The sequence below is a fragment of the Alosa sapidissima genome, chromosome 6 (genome assembly GCF_018492685.1).
Source record: "Alosa sapidissima isolate fAloSap1 chromosome 6, fAloSap1.pri, whole genome shotgun sequence".
NCBI lineage: Eukaryota > Metazoa > Chordata > Actinopteri > Clupeiformes > Clupeidae > Alosa > Alosa sapidissima.
The window spans coordinates 1,162,871-1,182,658 of NC_055962.1; the positions used below are offsets into that span (position 1 = coordinate 1,162,871).

Here is a 19,788-nt window from a genome sequence, read left to right on the forward strand (position 1 = left end):
CATTTATAACTGTGTGAACAAATGCTTTACTGATGATAAATTATGTATGAGCAATAAATTACTAATAATGAACAAACCATTAACTAATAAGTAACAAAGGCTTAATAAATGATGAATTGTATGTAGTTATTATAAAGTGTCACCGAATATTTTTTCCCAAAGAATTTTATAGTGAAAATGTAAGTTTCTGATAGAATGTCCCAACGATCAACCAAAGTTCAACAAACTATTAATTTGTCTGTTTTAATGATGGTTATGAAGTTACTTTTGGACATCAAGTGAACTGGTCCTTCTAAACTAAAATGATGCATATACACAGAAATTACACATGGGGATACCACACAAAACTTGGATCAGGAAGAGTTGACAGTCCTGCCTGAGGGTAGACTGCAACATTCATAAAAGGTGAAGTAGACATGCAATGGCAAAAATGATGCACACAAAGCAAATGACACCAAGGTAAATTATGCACAGCTAACAAAATATTTTTTGCTGAAATGAATGAGGAAAAGGTGAAGTGAGGAAAAATGAATGAGGAAAAGGTGAAGTGCATAACTTACATAATGTTTTAAAGGAGATTTCTCAGACAATAAAATACTTCCTTAGATTATCATATTAAAATGAAAACCCCTATACACAGCAATTTATTGCAATATATAAAGGCATTCAGGACAAACTTTCAGCTTTTGTAAGAATGACTGGGGTTAGCCAGACCTGATTTTAATATCAAGGCACTGTGAGGTTTTCATGAGGCGAGTAATCTCATGCCAAAGAGGTCAGAGACATTCAATATGCAACTAAAAAACAGCAAAACAGCCCCACAAAAACCAAACATAAAACTAAAGTTTGAAACTAATCTGGGATGACCCAATGAGAATATCCCATGGCTTGCCACAGTGAAGCACATAGCTAGGTTTAGCTCTAGCCTCACATAGAACTTAGCACAAAGAGGCAGCAAATGAAAAGTCGACCACTCCCACCACCTTTAGTGGAGTAATGGAGACAGAGACAGACAGAAGAGGCCCTTACCCGGCTGACAGGGAACATCAGCAGGTGGACAGGCCGGCAGGTCTGGAGGAGTGGAGCAGGAGTCTCCAAGCACAGAGTTTACAGAGAGTTCAGCAGAGGCAGGGGAGGCTGCGGAAGGAGAGGGGACAATAGCAGGCAGGGGTGAGGGAGAGGACACATGAGGTGAGGTGGGTATGGGTGGGGATGGATGGCATGGAGAGAAGGGGAGGGGGGGTGGGGGTGGGGGAGTACAGGCCGATGGTGGGGGTTGCGCTAATATTGGTGAGGGTGCATGGAGCTTAGGTGAGGTTGTGTGGAGTTTAGGTGATGCTGGCTGGCCATTGGGTGGTGTAGGTGATGGAGGCTTCTGCATGAGAGAGCCAGGGGCTGGAATGGCAATGACTGGCCGTGGACCTGTGGCTTTTCCTGGTGGACTACTGATCATGACTGGAGGAGATGGGGGAAGGGGACTAAAGTTAGTAGCTGACCAGACAATGGACTTCTGTGCAGCTGGAGGGGCAGGGACAGAAGCTGGGAGAGAGTGTGTGGCTGGGGAAGCAGCCAGGGTTGGCTGTTTTCGGGGAACCGTGGCATAATGTGGCAGGACTGGGTGGAAAGCAGAACCCAGTGAGGTGGCAAACCGGGAGGCAGAATGACGGAGTGGAGGGGTGGGAGGCGTTGAACAGGAAGTCAAGGATGTGGGGGGAGGGTAGCTAGGAGTGGAAGAAGAGACAGGTGAGGAGGAGGAAGTAGTCTTGGAGTAATCAGGTGGTGGAGGAGTGTAGAGGGTGCTTTCAAATGCTGAGCACAGCAGATGACATGACAGGGGGGAATAAGCAGCCACCGTGCAGAGGTAAAGAAACAGACCAGACAGAAAGAGAGAAAAAGAAAGAAGAGAGAAAGGGGCAATGAAGCAAGACAACTAGCACATCAGGCTACATCACCATTTTGTGTTTTTGGATGTCACATAACACTATCATTAGTACTAAAGGTTAGCTTTTGAAACAAACCACAGACGCACTGTAAAAATGCATTGCCCTATAACTTCACTAATTGGTTTGGTCCAGAAAAAAAAATATTGCTCTGGAGTTATGCAACTAACAAAGGCTATACTATGTGCATCCAAAGCTCCCACACAGTGGAAAGAAAGAAAAAACACATTAAATGTTAAAATACCAACATCTCAACCAAGAAAAGGCCCATGCCATAACAATAACTGTCTTCATACATAAAAGATTAATATTAAACTTTGATGAGTTAATGTCATGATAAGGCATTTAGATAAGCACTTGGACACAATCTAGTTGCAGGGTTTATGCTTGAAAGCCGAGGTGCAATCTTGAATAGTTTTCCAATATGAAAGCTGTTAAGTATAATCAGCAATTTCTGACAAAATATGACCGCCGCTCAGTCCTGTACATCCGTTCCGCGAAAATAAATCACACTTCAATTTGTCTCCATCTTTTACTCCATCCCCCACTCTTGAAACTTTTGTGTATGCTTGTTTGGCATGCCTGAGTGTGTGTGTGCGGCTGCACAGAAAGTAGCCTACTGGTGCTGAAAAGGTGAATAGATTGTAGAATTGTAGAAAGAAGATGTAGCATTGTTATAAAACCTTTAAAATCTCTAAACAATCACAAGTAGGGCAGTTCATCACAGTTCATCCATTGCAACTGGATTGATGAAAGGTCACTTATACCTGTAGGCTACATTGTATTTGGGAAAAGCAAAAGGTATCAGCATAATGTTATTTATTTATTTATTTATAAACAAAAACATCTCTGTGAGTTCCATGCCGTTTTCAACAGCTATCAAAAACAAAGGTCATTTTTGGATGGATGGATTTTTTGTGAATGTTTCTTCTTCTACATAAGATTTTAGTCATCTTTAGTTCATGTGATACTTTATAGTCAATGCACAAATTAAGTAACAGTAGTCTGAAACGTTATTGTTAATGCACAAATTAAGTAACAGTAGTCTGAAACGAAATGCTGTTTTACATCTAACCAGTGGTGCAAATAACTGACATGTCCAAATGGGCCTTGATGAAATGCGATTCATGTTCCCTTGCATTGTGTAACTGAGGTCCATGGCTAGTCTGGCATTTACCAGACCAAGCTCAATCTTTTAAGAAATCCAAAAATAAATAGCGTTCACCCAGCCTAGTCCATAGGCACCCGATACAGAAAAATGCAAAATGCAAAAATGCATCAGGGAGTTATGACAAAACTGTAACTAACAAACTAGATCCTAATAGAAAGCTGTTAGCTTCCCTACAGGTAGGCCTATTTACAACATAAATTGTCAATAGGCTATGCTGGCGACACAAATAAAATCTCCTTTGGAAACCAATGGCTTACGACTTACAGTATCAAGCGGACTTAAACTGCCATATCGTGGTGAAAAGTTGTAATAAAATTCACGCAGCTCCATGAGTCAAGGAAAGCGCGAATGAAGTAGCCACTTCTAAATGGGACCCACTACACAGTAGCTTAAGGTGTGTTGCTAAAGCAGCCATAATGAAATGAAGATGTCATTGTTTGGATACTTCACACACACATGCTTTTTAATTTCACAGACTACAACTACCAAGCTGGAATCAAAGCACATCGATTCCCCTCTCACACCCTGCACGCACTTAAAACAAATCAACAGGCGTCTCAGTCTTACGCATGTATAGGCAAAACTGTATCAGACCGGTGTAACGTTGGTAAATCTTCCATTGCACAGAATGATTTTTGTAGCACGTGCAACAAATGACACTCGAAAGATACAATTACAGTGCTGCTATCAATTTGCTTGGTATAACAGCATTTATAGTTTTCTACAAATGCAATCAATCAAATTGGCCTCCATCACTCAACCAACGCTAACGGTAACATTACCTAGGTCCTTATTGATATTATAAGATGAACGTACCTGCAGTAAAAACCAAGCATGTCCGATAAACATCCTCAGATTTGTTTCGGCTTCAAGAAGAAACGGGAACTAGATGTACCGCAGAGCGGTACAAAATATGACCGCCGCCCAGTCCAGCACATTTTTTCCACAAAAATAAATCACGCTGAAAGGCCTATATGATTCTGTCTCACTAAATTGCATTATCCACACTCAATTCTCACTGGTATCTGCTAGACAACAAGTACCAAAACATGATTAGTTCATAGATTTCACATGTAAAATTAATTTTATACAACCCCACCTCCATCTTGCCTGTTCATAATTCTGAGAAATACTTGATTGTTTGTGTTATGTTTATGTTATGTGTGTGGGTGGGTGGGTGTGTGTGTGTGTGTGTGTGTGTGTGTGTGTGTGTGTGTGTGTGTGTGTGTGTGTGTGCCTGCGTATGTGCCTGTACATGCAAGCGTACATATGTCTACTGTGTGAGTATGTCATACGTATGATTACTGTGAATGTATGTGTGTGTGTGTGTATCTGTTTGTGCACATGTGTGCACATGAAATGGGTTAACATGACCCCTGGAGGCAAACATACGGAAAAAAATGGTCATCCTAGGCCCTACAGTTCTCAAGATATTCACAGAGAACTGTGTCTGCCCTACCCTCCTTTCGGGGGGTCCAGTCCAGCGGGGGGGCTACAGATCAAAACGAAAAATGACGGTTCCATGCTATCCATGTGGGGGTACATGCCCACCAAATTTTGTGTACCCCAGTCTTTCAGTGTCCCGGGAATCCTTGTTGGTGTACGTCACTAAATGTACACATAAATTATTTTATTGTAAGGCCCCCCATGAACGAAAGTACACAAAACTTGGCATGCATTCGGAGGGTGTCATAATGATCCTACACTTTTAATTTCTTGCAGTTTTGACCTTGTCAGCCAGAGATATTGTGATGAAAACACCTAAGGTCACAGATACCTTCAATTACAACACCTCATTTTTGCTTTTTAATTTTTAACTAGGTGGCGCTATACATGAAATAAGTGGTAATGGGATGGGTTGACATGCCCCCTTAAGACCAACATACATAAAAAAGGTGGACCTCCTAGGCCCTACGGTTCTCGAGATATTCACAGAAAACTGTCTCCGGCCACCTACAGGCCAGTTGGTGTATAGTAACATAAATTAATTTATTGTGTGGCCCCCCATGAACGGAATTCCACAAAACTTGGCGTGCATACAGAGGGTGTCATAATGATCCTACACTTCCAATTTCGTGCAGTTTTGACTATGTTAGGTCACAGATACCTTCAATTACAACACCTCATTTTTACTTTTTTGTGTTTAACTAGGTGGCGCTATACATGAAATGAGTGGTTATGGAATGGGTTGACATGGCCCCTTGAGATCAACATACAAAAAAAAACGGTCCTCCTAAACCCTACGGTTTTCGAGATATTCACAGAAAACTGTGTCTGCCCTACCCTCCTTTCGGGGGGTCCAGTCCAGCGGGGGGGGCTACAGATCAAAACGAAAAACGATGGTTCCATGCTATCCATGTGGGGTTACATGCTCACCAAGTTTCGTGTACCCCGGTCTTTCAGTGTCCCGGGAATCATTGACGGAAATTTGGGCATGCGAAAAAAAATAAAAAAAATAAATTAAAATCTGACTGCGCGGCGGTCATAATTACATTTTATCGTCCTATCCTATCGTCCTAGACAGGCCCCATAGGCGTCGTCTGAATGCAACACTGTTTGAGAAGTTAGTTGTGCTTAAAGGCATCAACTGAGGAGACACGACTAGCTAATCTCTGTCACTGTCAGCTACTTCTGCCGCGGTGGGCGTGGTTTTCAGAGGCAGAGATCAACAAATCTGTTGAGCAATACCCTAATTCATCTTCTCCCCTTTTCAACATATCAAAAATCTCTTCACAATATAGAGAATTGGGACACTTATCACTTAATGCACACCAACAATGAAATTAATCTGATGAATGGTCGTCAGATGGTGGCGCTAGACCACACTGCCATTTTGTACGTCAATCAATGCATGGTGAATTTATGACTCATTTCCTGTTTACGTGATGAGATATTTCAATTCATCATATCGCCATTTCCGCATATTACAACATATCAAAAAAAAGGTGTTGCTAGGTAAGTCTATTCATACTAAAAACAATCCCAAATATATTGTTTGATCTTAATATAAGATTAATAACACTTGGTTAAATTTTATTTTTTGCAGTGTAGCCTACGTTTCAAATTATGTTTTATGGTAAGGTAACATTCAAGTTAGATCTGCTGCATGAAGGAGAGTGAGAGGACACCCGTATACTTGTATGTTTGATAAATACTGTAGGTCCATCTCATCTCAAGGTTTTAATGCCCAAAGGGAATATAAACTATAATTGAAGAGTTCAGATGCTAAACCCTCTAAATCTGTCTGACCACTTTTCTTTTAAATGAGCATATAAGTCAAGTCAAGTCAAGTCAATTTTATTTTTCAGCGCATTTAACATGCACAGAGTGACACACAAAGCGCTCCACAAACAAGACACATAACAAAAAGACAAAAGATGCCAGACAGAGCGGCGTATGGTCGCCAGCGTTCCCGCGACATCAAGACAAACAAACAAATTTACAAAATAACAATTGATGCACAAGACAAAAGATGCCTGATGGAGCGGTGTAATCGCCAGTGTACCCGAGACACCTAGCCCTAGACATACAAGACAGACAACAAACAAAAATGAACAAGTAATAAAATAAATAAATAAGAAATTAAAATAAAGAAAAGTCTGTGTTAACTTAGTCCAACTCAGTCCAATGGCAATGACATGGCGCACAGCTGCGTCTCCAGACCAACCCGGAGGATCCAACATTAACATGGGCCTTCTGTAAATTATGTTAGTAGGCCTACTTGTAGACTGCAGTCTAGAGATCAATGGAAGCATAGAAGCTAACCGTCTGAAGTTATGGGCGATCCCGCAGATCAGCAACTCGGTGGACCCCCGACAGAGACAGCCTGATGCTCTGAGAGACTGCAGAGCTCCCCAACGTCAACGGTAGTTTTGAACGTTAGCAGCAGGCTAGTCTGCTCAATAGAGACTCCAGGCAAGGCAGATGGCAGCTCGCAGGTCAGCAGCAGCTCGGCGGTCGCGGCAGATCCCTCGCAGAGTAGGCCCAGGTCCAGCTGTCCCGATAAATCTCCTCGACCAGACAGTAAAGTGCAGCACCGCTCACGGATAGATGGATGAAGGATGTCAGTCCAGGGCAAAAGGTAGTTCTAGCCATAGCAAGCTCCCAATGACAACGACATCAGCCGACTTGGAAGCAGTAAAAGGGACTAAGAATAACACGACAACTATCGAAACTAACATAAATAAAGAGAGAATACATTTAACTAGACAAATCAATATAAAAAATGAACATGACATTACATAAAATTACGAACATTACATAAAAACAAACAAAAACATGATGCCAGACGGAGCGGTGTGTCTCGCCAGTGTCCCCGTAACCTAACAACAATATAAATCAATAATATAGCTGCAAGCAGCAATGTGGGGGCCAAGCAAATAAGCAGAAGTTAGGATTGGACTGGACTAGACTAGACTAGACTAGACTAGACTAGACTAAACTAGGCTAGACTAGACTAGACTAGACTAGACTAGACTGGACTGGATTGCATTAGATTGAATTGGACTGGATTAGATTGGATTGGATTGGATTGGATTGAACTGGACTGGACTGGATAGGATTGGACTTGATTGGATTGGACTGGACTGGACTGGACTGTATTGGGATTGGGATTGCAGAGATATGAGCCTACTTCATGTGATTGTTGATTGGATTGAATTTAATTGGACTGGATTGGATTTGATTGGATTGGATTGTACTGGACTGGATTGGATTGGACTGGACTGGACTGGATTGGATTTGATTGGACTGGATTGGGATTGCTGAGATATGAGCCTACTTCATGTGATTGTTGATTGGATTGGATTGGACTGGACTGGACTGGACTGGATTGAATTGGATTGGGATTGGACTGGACTGAATTGGACAGGACTGGATTGGAATGGACTGGATTGGATTGGGATTGCTGAGATATGAGCCTACTTCAAGTGATTGTTGATTGGATTGTATTGAATTAAACTGGATTGGATTGGGATTGCTAAAATATGAGGCTACTTCTTGTGATTGTTGATTGGATTGGTTTGAATTGGAATGAATTGGATTGGGATTGGGTCTTGAGTCCATGTACAAAGTTTGGTTTCAATCCATGAAAGCATTAGTAAGATATGAGCCTAATTCATGTCATAGTTCTCCCTAGTGGTCAAAAGACACCAAATGTATTGTAGCTATTCAGGATGTGTTCATGAGTCCACGTACCAAGTTTGAGGATGATACGAGAAAGTATTGCTAATTATAGCGCCCCTAGTGGTCAAAGTACACCAAATGTATTGTGTGTCCTCAGGATGGGGTCCCAAGTCCATGTACCAAGTTTGGTTTTGGTACGTGAAAGCGTTGCTGAGATAGGAGCTAACTTCCTGTAACTCTTGCGCCCACCTAGTGGTCAAAGGTCACCAAATTGATTGTGTGTCCTCAGGATGGGGTCCCAAGTCCATATACCAAGTTTGGTTTTGATATGTGAAAATGTTGCTGAGATATGAGCCTACTTCCTGTGATTATAGCGCCCCCATAGTGGTCAAAAGTCACAAAATGTATTGAGCCTTCTCCTAATTGGGTCCTGAGCCCATGTACTGAGTTTGGTTTTGATACGTGAAAGCTTGGCGGAGATAACAGTTCACTTCCTGTTTGGAGGCTTCGCCACCAATTTCGATTGGTCGTCACGGCTGACTTGTTTTGAATAAAGGTCCAAAAAGCAATGCATTTGTGAGGCATGGCCTGAAAATCATCTCTACCAAGTTTCGTGAAAATTGGATGAAATTTGTGACCTGTGAAAACTGTGTTTTTGATGAAATCCAATATGGCGGTCCAATCAATTATTTTAATGTCAAAAGTTGATATGTGTCAGCCTTAGGACTTCCCAAAATATTAACAGAGATCACTAATATGTTTTAATTTCAAACACATCAACCCATAGAAGCCAAAACGTAGTTTTGTTAATTATAGCGCCACCTGTAGGTCAAAAGTCATCAAATTTATTGAGCCTCCTCCTAATTGGATCCTGAGCCCATATACTGAGTTTGGTTTTGATATGTGAAAGCCTTGTCGAGATCTTAGTTCACTTTCTGTTTGGCGGTTTCTCCGCCAATTTTGATTGGTCGTGACTGGCGACTAGTCTTGAGTATGGGTGTCAAAGGCAATGCAATTATGAGACATCCAAGTTTCATGAAAATTGGATGAAGTTTGTGACCTATGAAAACTTTTAAATGTTTTTGATGAAATCCAATATGGCGGAGGTCCAATATGGCGGAAAGTAACGTAATAGGAGTCATTAAACTCAGGTCGGTCCAGGGGTTCCAACTATATATCGATGTTCAAAATTGGACATATGGTTCAAAAGTTAAGTGCATGGATGCAACGCCAACTTTGACACATTGGTGGCGCTAGACTGCCTGGGATTCAGACTTGAAAATTGGTGAAATGGAATAAGGGAATGTATGGAATCAATGTGCCAAATTTCACAACTTTTTACTGTACGGTTCTATGGGCTGCCATAGACTTCAATGGCAGCGGAAAGATGTGTAAATATAGCTGCAAGCAGCAATGTGGGGGCCAAGCAGTTGAGCAGGAGTTGTCATGGCAACCCAATGTTGCTACATTATACACACACCCAATTAACGCCCCCGTCCGACACACACACATATACACAGATAAACTTCCTCCACCACACACCCCAATGGCTCCCCACAGACACGCACACCTCAAACATCACCAAATGTATTGTGCGTCCTCAGGTTGTAGTCACGAGTCCACATATCAAGTTTGGTGTCGATACGAGAAAGTGTCGCAAATTATAGCACCCCTAGTGGTCAAAAGTCACCAAATTTATTGTGCATCCTCAGGTTGTAGTCACGATTCCACATACCAAGTTTGGTGTTGATACGAGAAAGTTTTGCAAATTATAGCACCCCTAGTGGTCAAAGGTCGCTAAAATTATTGTATGTCCTCAGGATGTGCTCCCGAGTCAATGAGCCAAGTTTGGTGCCGATACGTAAAAGCATTGAAGAAATATGAGCCCACTTCCTGTGATTATAGCGCCACATAGTGGTCAAAATTTACCACATTTCTTGAGCGTCCTCCTGATTGAGTCCTGAGCCCATATACCTAGTTTGGTTTTGATATGTGAAAGCATTGCTGAGATATCACTTCACTTCCTGTTTGGCGGCTTCATGGTCTGACGATCATCTGCGTCAAGTTTCGTAAAAATCGGAGAAACATTGTGACCTTTGATGCCTTTTAAGTGTTTTTGATGACATCCAATATGGCGGTCGAATCAATTATGTTGACGTCACATGTTGGCATGTGGCGGCCAAAGGACCTCTAAAGGTATTAACAGATATCACTAATATGCTTTAATTCCAAACACATGACCCGTTACAGGCTAAAACGTAATTTTGGTAATTATAGCGCCACCTATAGGTCAAAAGTCACCAAATTTATTGAGCCTCCTCCTAATTGGGTCCTGAGACCCTATACTGAGTTTGGTGTTGATACGCGAAAGCCTTGCTGAGATCACTTCACTTCCTGTTTGGCGGCTTCGCTGCCAAACTTGATTGGTCGTGACGGGCGACGGGTTTTGAATATGGTCTGAAGATCATCTGCGTCAAGTTTCGTGAAAATCGGACAAACTTTGCCAACTTTGATGCCTTTTAGGTGTTTTTGATTAAATCCAATATGGCAGCCTGATCAATTACGTTTACCTCATAAATTCACATCTGCGTTGAGTTCGGTCTCATCCAAGGATTCCAAACATACCTTAATGTTCAAAATGTGGTGTACCGTTCAAACGTTATGTGCATTGATGTAATAAAAAATGTGAAATGTTGGTGGCGCTAGAGCACTCAAAGTGCAGACTTGAAACTTTGATAAATTAAAGATATGACTGAACCGAATCAATGTGCCGAATATCCCAACTTTTTACTGTATGGTTTAATGGCAAATTAGCGTTTTGTTATAATAATAATAATAATAATAATAACAATAATACGTAGAATCACTATGGGTTGCCTCGCAGCTTCGCTGCTTGGCCCCCAATAATAAGAATACGTAGAATCACTATGGGTTGCCTCGCAGCTTCGCTGCTTGGCCCCCAATAATAATAAGAACAAATAGAATCACTATGGGTTGCCTCGCAGCTTCGCTGCTTGGCCCCCAATAAGAATACGTAGAATCACTATGGGTTGCCTCGCAGCTTCGCTGCTTGGCCCCCAATAATAAGAAGAACAAATAGAATCACTATGGGTTGCCTCGCAGCTTCGCTGTTTGGCCACCAATAAGAACAAATAGAATCACTATGGGTTGCCTCGCAGCTTCGCTGCTTGGCCCCCAATAATAATAAGAAAAGGTAGAATCACTAAGGGTTGCCTTGCCGCTTCGCTGCTTGGCCCCCAATAATAGGAATAGGTAGAATCACTAATGGTGCCTCGCAGCTTCGCTGCTTGGCCCCCAATAAGAACACATAGAATCACTATGGGTTGCCTCGCAGCTTCGCTGCTTGGCCCCCAATAAATATAGCTGCAAGCAGCAATGTGGGGGCCAAGCAGTTGAGCAGGAGTTGTCATGGCAACCCAGTGTTGCTACATTATACACACACCCAATTAACCCCCCCGTCCCACACACAGACATGTACACAGATAAACTTCCTCCCCCACACAACCCAATAGCTCCCCACACATAAGCACACCTCAAACATCACCAAATTTATTGTGCGTCCTCAGGTTGTAGTCACAAGTCCACATATCAAGTTTGGTGTCGATACAAGAAATTGTTGATAATTATAGCGCCCCTAGTGGTCAAAGCTCACTAAATACATTGTGCGTCTTCAGGATGTGTTCCCGAGTCCATGTACCAAGTTTGGTGTCGATGCGAGAAAGTTTTGCTAAAGTTTTGCAAATTTTATGACCTTTGATTCCTTTTAAGTGTTTTTGATTAAATCCAATATGGCGGAAGATCCAACGTGGCAGAAATTGACGTCATGGGGTGCGTTGAGTTTGGTCTCATCCAAGGATTCCAAGTATACCTCAATTTGTATGGTTGAAACTTTAAGCGCATAGATGTAATGCAAAATCTGACACATTGGGGCCGCTAGAGCACTTGACATGAAACTTAGTGAAATTAATCATATGACTATACCGAATCAATGTGCCAAATTTCCCAACTTTTTACTGTATGGTTCAATGGCAAATGAGCGTTTCGTTATAATAATAATAAGAACACATAGAATCACTATGGGTTGCCTCACAGCTTCGCTGCTTGGCCCCCAATAATAAGAAAAGGTACAAACACTATGGGTTGCTGCGCAGCTTCGCTGCTTGGCCCCCAATAATAATAAGAAAAGGTAGAATCAATATGGGTTGCCTCGCAGCTTCGCTGTTTGGCCACCAATAAGAACAAATAGAATCACTATGGGTTGCCTCGCAGCTTCGCTGCTTGGCCCCCAATAATAATAAGAAAAGGTAGAATCACTAAGGGTTGCCTTGCCGCTTCGCTGCTTGGCCCCCAATAATAGGAATAGGTAGAATCACTAATGGTGCCTCGCAGCTTCGCTGCTTGGCCCCCAATAAGAACACATAGAATCACTATGGGTTGCCTCGCAGCTTCGCTGCTTGGCCCCCAATAAATATAGCTGCAAGCAGCAATGTGGGGGCCAAGCAGTTGAGCAGGAGTTGTCATGGCAACCCAGTGTTGCTACATTATACACACACCCAATTAACCCCCCCGTCCCACACACAGACATGTACACAGATAAACTTCCTCCCCCACACAACCCAATAGCTCCCCACACATAAGCACACCTCAAACATCACCAAATTTATTGTGCGTCCTCAGGTTGTAGTCACAAGTCCACATATCAAGTTTGGTGTCGATACAAGAAATTGTTGATAATTATAGCGCCCCTAGTGGTCAAAGCTCACTAAATACATTGTGCGTCTTCAGGATGTGTTCCCGAGTCCATGTACCAAGTTTGGTGTCGATGCGAGAAAGTTTTGCTAAAGTTTTGCAAATTTTATGACCTTTGATTCCTTTTAAGTGTTTTTGATTAAATCCAATATGGCGGAAGATCCAACGTGGCAGAAATTGACGTCATGGGGTGCGTTGAGTTTGGTCTCATCCAAGGATTCCAAGTATACCTCAATTTGTATGGTTGAAACTTTAAGCGCATAGATGTAATGCAAAATCTGACACATTGGGGCCGCTAGAGCACTTGACATGAAACTTAGTGAAATTAATCATATGACTATACCGAATCAATGTGCCAAATTTCCCAACTTTTTACTGTATGGTTCAATGGCAAATGAGCGTTTCGTTATAATAATAATAAGAACACATAGAATCACTATGGGTTGCCTCACAGCTTCGCTGCTTGGCCCCCAATAATAAGAAAAGGTACAAACACTATGGGTTGCTGCGCAGCTTCGCTGCTTGGCCCCCAATAATAATAAGAAAAGGTAGAATCAATATGGGTTGCCGCGCAGCTTGGCCCCCAATAAATCGCTATAAACCTTCAGACCAGGAAGAGAGTGGTATTTAGTGGGTTTTAAATTATTTGATTAACTTATACTATGTGTGGAGAGAATCCACTCAACATCTTTCTCTCATTTTTGACGTAGGTGGCATTTAGAGGCTTTTGCATCTAAACCCTTCAAATAGATTCTGCGTTATTTGCTCTCTCTTCTTTTTTTTAGTAAGTGTTGTGAGAGGGGCTATTGAAAAAACATCCAGGGCTATAGCCCCAAATGCCCATACCTAACGACACCACTGCGTGTGTCAATCTTTGTATGAAGTCAGACCTGTGTTTACAGGGCAGAGCAGTCTGGCTAATGTACTGTAATGTAGTAACTATGGAACTCATGCACACAGGTAAGCAGCTCATGCTACAAAGCAACTAACTTTTTCTAGACCTGGCAGCTGCCCATCTGTCCTGGATAACAGGGCTTTGAGTTAAATGTAGCCATCTTGAGCATCACCCACACAATTAAAATGAAAAATGGATGCATGGGAGCAGATGAGGTACCATGGAGTAGCATCATGCTAACTCACATGCATCAAGCTTACAAGTTATAGTTAAACGCTGTAGCCTAAAATACTGTTGCTACAGAGGTTTAGGCAAAAAAGTGAGAACATCAGTAATCACTACATGAAAAATAGGTACTGCAAATAATGCAAAGGGATAAGGGTAAACTTGTAAACTTGTATGACCCATTCATTTGTTGACAGCTGTTCAGTAGTTCTATTGTACTGTGTAGGGTGTAGATCAAGAAACAAATAGAGACTCACCAGCATTAGACATGCGCCTGCCTCTTTCCCAGTCCATGTGTTCTTTGTCCAACTGCTCCTGCTCCCTGTCTTGCTTCTCCCTTTCCATCCTCTCTTGCTCTATCAATTCTTTCTCCAGCCGCTCACGCTCCAGCTGGTCTTGTTCCTGACGCTCTTGCTCTTGCCGTTCCTGGCGCTGACGCTCTGCACGTTCATGTTGTAACTGCTCCCTATCCACCCTGTCCCGCTCTAAACGTTCTCGTTCTTGCCGTTCTTGCTCCAGACGATCTCGCTCCTGCAACTCACGCTCCTGTTCCCGTTCCTGATCCTTCTGGCGCTGAAGGTCTTGCTGCTGCCTGAGGGAATCAGGTGAGAAAAAAAAACACATGGAAAAAAAGAGAATTGTATTTATGGAGGGGAGCATTGCGATGTTCCCTAAATTGGCAGTTGACGATGTGTACAGTAAAACATCGTGATGGACGATGATATCGTCGGGGGGGGGGGGGGGGGGGCTCTAGTAAACACTAATTAATACCATATGTCTGTACAGAAATACATTTTATAATTTTCTACATAAAAAATAAAAAATGTATTATTGATATACGGCCTGATGAAAGTGGACAGCTAAGAGAGACATACTGACCAGACTACCGAAGTTGTGTGGAAGATCTGCTCCAAGAAAATCGTTATGAAAGACGGATAGACAGTCAATCTGAACACTTATGTGCTGGGCCTAGCAAAAAAGCTACTTAAGACTACTATCGTTGTCACTCATTTAAAATCTTCAGTAGTAGGCCTACGCTATGCAGCATCCCACGTTATCAGGCTACCGTCTATGCTGACTATGAGGGCGGCGGGAAGTTAAAGTAAAGGGCTGCGATTGCGCAGTCCAGGCTATAGGGCTAAGTAAAAAAAACTTTTACAGATAACGAATCCCGATTACTCCGCTACTGTCTGGGTCTTTTGCTAAATGCATGAAATTCAAGCCTTACAGTGAAAGACGGATAGGCTACCTTCTGATCCTGTAATTAACGAAAGAAGTGGTTTATTTTAACACAGAGGAGAAGGACGCATTTGGCGCTCGCTGTAGCCTCGCAAAAAAATTTGAGCACTAGAATGTCCTAGTCATAGCCTAACAATAATAATTCAATAGGACTATTTTCTGCTAAAACATTGCTACATATTTTACGTCAAATGTAAGCTATAGGCCTGCGAGACATGTAGGCTACAAAAAGACAATTACACATTCACGTCACAGTCAGGAATTATTTGAATAAGATGGTAGACTAATAAGTCTTTTATTTTATGAGACGGTAGACTACTACGTGATAACTGTTTGGCTGACAGCCTTTAAAGTAGGCTCAATTTCATTTCCAGGGAAAGGCTTTTTTATGTTTTAGCCTGTTACAGCAGGAATTAGTGACTGGCATGTGGGAGCGTGGCATCACGATGGTTGCTTCCCGGACGATGATATTGTCCATCGGCAAAACCCTAATGTAGGTCTTTCGAGTGGTGTCATGTTGCTTGACAACGGTAAACGAAAAGGCTAGATTAGAACTATTTGTGTGGGCAGACGATGAACGAACAAAAAAATAAATAAACGATAGAAAACACAATTCTGTATCTTAAAACTAAATTAGATGGCAATGGAACTGTTATGAAAGCAATATGACATTCGTGGTCATGAGGATGTGAAAGGATATCGCCACTGCTGTAATTGCCTCTGCCACTCTGACAAACACCATCAACTGTGAGAACTTATATAAAGAGATGTGTGCATCTCCTAATAATGTACAGTGAATTGTGAACAGTGAATGAATGCACAGGTGTCACCTGTGAATCCAACTGTCTCAGCTTCTAATGCATACAATCTGGTGCATAGACTGTATATATAGAACTGGACAGTGTGGCTGCATTCTACAGTGTTCTATGGAATTGAAGCCGCCGAGGCGACGCCATCTTGGAAAATTTGGAGCCAATTTGAAGTGCGGCTGCGCAGCAAAAGTTGAAGCATGCGCAGTGAAGAGGAGTCGCGGTCAGGCACGCCCACTCAGTTGCCACTCAGCGAGTTAAACACGCCCCTTGTCAAGTGAAACCCGCCCCCTTCTCCTTTCCACAACGCAGGTCGACTCGGCGCTGAAGGCTAGCTGGCTGGATGAATTTTACGGCTGTGACTGAGTTAGGTAAACAGTACAAACAACAATCGGTTTGTTCTTGTCTGGTAAGTGTTGCGTATCAACTGAAACGTTTTTTTTGTCTATTGGTGTTCTTAAATACGTCTAAGAGAGCTTATTATGTTGATTATAGACTGTGACAATTTAGTATGGTGAATACTAATGAGCTAACAACAGAAATGCGGACAGCGAATTACATGCTAACGTTAGCAGCTACATTAACGTTACCGGGAGGCTAAGTTAGTCATTGAAGTGAAGATTAGCACACAGCTCCCTTAACAGTCGATGCATGATATAATTGGTTTTATTAGTTGTTGCTGTTTTCAAATATCATGTATGCCATCTCAACATGGAGTTACCATTGACTGTACATGGGGATTAATAACACTAGACAGTCAGTACAGTATATGATGTGATAAAGCAACGGTATGATGTGATAAAGCAACGCAAGTTAACGTTAACGTAATGTGAAGCATGGACCTCATCAACCTCGTGTTAATGTAACTACTAGCCATTTTTTCTAACGTTAACGACACCTCTGTTGGAGCTACTTCTGTGATGGTAGGTCGGTAGCATAGACTGTAAAAAATAGATCGGTAGGTCAGTAGTTGTAGACCGCATAAGTGAATGATCGATAAATGAAACGCCTGCATTAAACACTAGCTGCTACGCCAAGAACCAGTCACTTCCCAGGGATATCGGTGAACATTTGAGAAAGACCTTAGTTTGTCATCTAACGTCCATGATAAGTCATACTGATAACGTTATTTTTCAAGCTGACGCAAGTTAATAACATTCACACCGCATATTTAAATGTGTAGTTAACATTGTAGGTAGGCTGTGAAGTTTATTGCACACATATATTTAATTAATTGGTATTACTAGTGGTGTTGAGTGCCTGATTAGATGCTTTGTAATGTTGTAAAATTGTCTGACTAACTTTATTGTAACTTTCCTTTTTGCAGGTAAGATATGGGTGATGACTGAATGTACTGGAGGTGGCGGCAAGGTGGTCTCCATGGTCTACATTAGTCTGCAAGCAAGGGAATGCCTACGTGAAGATGTTTGGCTGGGGTGGTCTGAGGTGGCATGTCCTCCCCCTTTCTCCAAGTACCCTGACATCCATCTCCCTGACATCATCACCCACCGTCACTGGATCAACCTGAAGCCCCTTATACATGGGACATGGCACAGCACCACTACGTTCTGAAAACACATGACTTTCAATAACTTGCATGGCACCAAGAAAGGTCTGCTTCTGCTCTGAACCTTCTGTTAATGTGACATCATTTATACTTGAGGCTGTACACATCCCTTTGTTTCTATTTTCTTTATTGATGTCACCCAAACTTCAACTTTCTGTATGCCCCTGAACTCACACAAAATGTAAATTGCAATGCGCCATTTAACTAGTGGTGTAGTAGAGTTAGTTAGTTGTAGTGGTGGGTATACTGTGAGCAACCCCAAATGTTATTAAATACATATCCTTGCCTATTTTAAATGGGTTTACTGTGTAGTCCTGTGTATCACGTAGACTATACCACGGTCATTTAACTGCCTTGGTATTTAAGTCAGAGGCCATTGCTTAGTATTTAACTGTAGCCTACACAAAGATGTAGATGTTACAAGAATGTTAATATCAGATTAATTATTGGTTGATACTAAATCAATATTGAATGTTTTTTATTTTTGTGTGATCTATCATTCAGAATGCTGCAACATGCCACAATCAGCCAAAGAGGACACATCGTAACTCCTCTCCTAGTTACTCTCCATTGGCTCCCTACAGTAGACAGAATTAAATTTAAATCTCTCACTTTGGCCTATAGGACATTGACTGGATCTGCTCCTTGTTATTTTAATTCAATGATCAAGATATACATCCCCAACCGCCCACTGTGGTCTTCTGATGAACTTCTGTTGTGTCGACCAGTCTTAAACGCTAGGTCAAATTCAAGACTCTTTTCCTCAGTGGTACCATGTTGGTGGAATGAGTTGCCCAGTGCTCTTCGTTCTTGTGATAGTTTTTGGTCTTTTAAGCACTTCTTATACATTATGGTTTGTATGCAGTAGTACTGTTTTATTTTCATTATAGGCTGTTGATTAATTTGACATTGTTTATTATTGATATTCTCCTTAATGTAGTCTTACCATGTTATTGTTATTATATTATTGATTGAATGGGCATTATTATTTATTATTGCTTTCCCCCCTCATTGTTTATTTCATTAGGCTATTGATTGATCCCTGTTTTAAGTATTATATTGTTTTGTATTTGTTAAGGGTAACCATAACCATCATAATGTGGTATTTTATTATGCACTTGAAACAAAGAATAAAAATGTTTCTTTAAACGTAGTACCACTTTATTTAAATCACACACTGAACAGCAAAGTAGCTTCCTGATTATGTGTAAAATGTTTAGAGTATCCTGTCCTGATGTAGTAGGTCCATGTTCTCATATTTTTACAGCTGACATGAAGGCTGCAGTATTACATTTTTGATTTATAATGGAGCACCCTCTCTGGTGAAAGACTAGCAAGCCTGTGGTAGAGGCATACGATTACAGACATATTGAGAGGGCCTATCAATGAGTTGTCACAGTTTTCAATTTAGACGTATTATTTTGAAATGATGTACGTCTACGGGAGGATTTACCCCGCAAAATGCTACGGGAGGATTTCTCATGCAAAATGCTTCTCCAGCAGTGCAATCGCAGGTAACAACGATACCTTAACGCATTTTCAGATACCGCTGTTCTGAGCATACTAAGCAAATTGGCCATTTGTAACTTTGAATCCCTCCTCACGTTAAGCTATGGTCCAATAATGTGTTCACTAAAACACAAGTAACGTTATTTGTCGGGCTGATTCATAAATGGGCATACCGAGGTTGTCGACCTAGCAGGCTAGGTGGCGTTTTTTGCCATTCGCAAAACTAAGCAAGAGTTAACGTTAATGAAACTTTACATCGCCTTCTCCAGTGACAAAGTATATCCAAATGAAGTTGCAACGATGATGGCGGCAATCACTGGTTACGTTAAACCATTTCAAACAAGTAGGACTGTAAATGATGGTGACTATGGCTAACGTCACTTCGGATCAATATAGCAGAGCCCTTTTACTTTACCTATCAACTGGCTAATGCTAGCATGATGTAGCATGCTATGAGCTAATATATTTAGCATCTACGAAAGAACAGAACATATCTTTTTTCACAAAGAATCTGTCACAACTAACAACGATGTCTCTTA

General features: G+C 41.6%; 1 protein-coding gene across 6 annotated transcripts in view; it reads right to left on the bottom strand.

The window, feature by feature from the left end:
* enah (ENAH actin regulator) overlaps positions 1 to 19,788 on the bottom strand; it is a 225,461-nt gene that overhangs the window by 74,179 nt on the left and 131,494 nt on the right. For 4 of the 6 annotated variants that reach the window (XM_042094273.1, XM_042094275.1, XM_042094274.1 and 1 more), the window contains 2 exons: positions 14,383 to 14,717; positions 1,030 to 1,137 (listed from right to left, as the gene is read on the bottom strand). In XM_042094273.1, the coding sequence (XP_041950207.1) occupies positions 1,030 to 1,137; positions 14,383 to 14,717 (443 nt within the window). Of the gene's footprint in view, positions 1 to 1,029; positions 1,810 to 14,382; positions 14,718 to 19,788 lie in introns of all 6 variants that reach the window. The other 2 variants (XM_042094271.1, XM_042094276.1) reach the window with 2 other exon arrangements.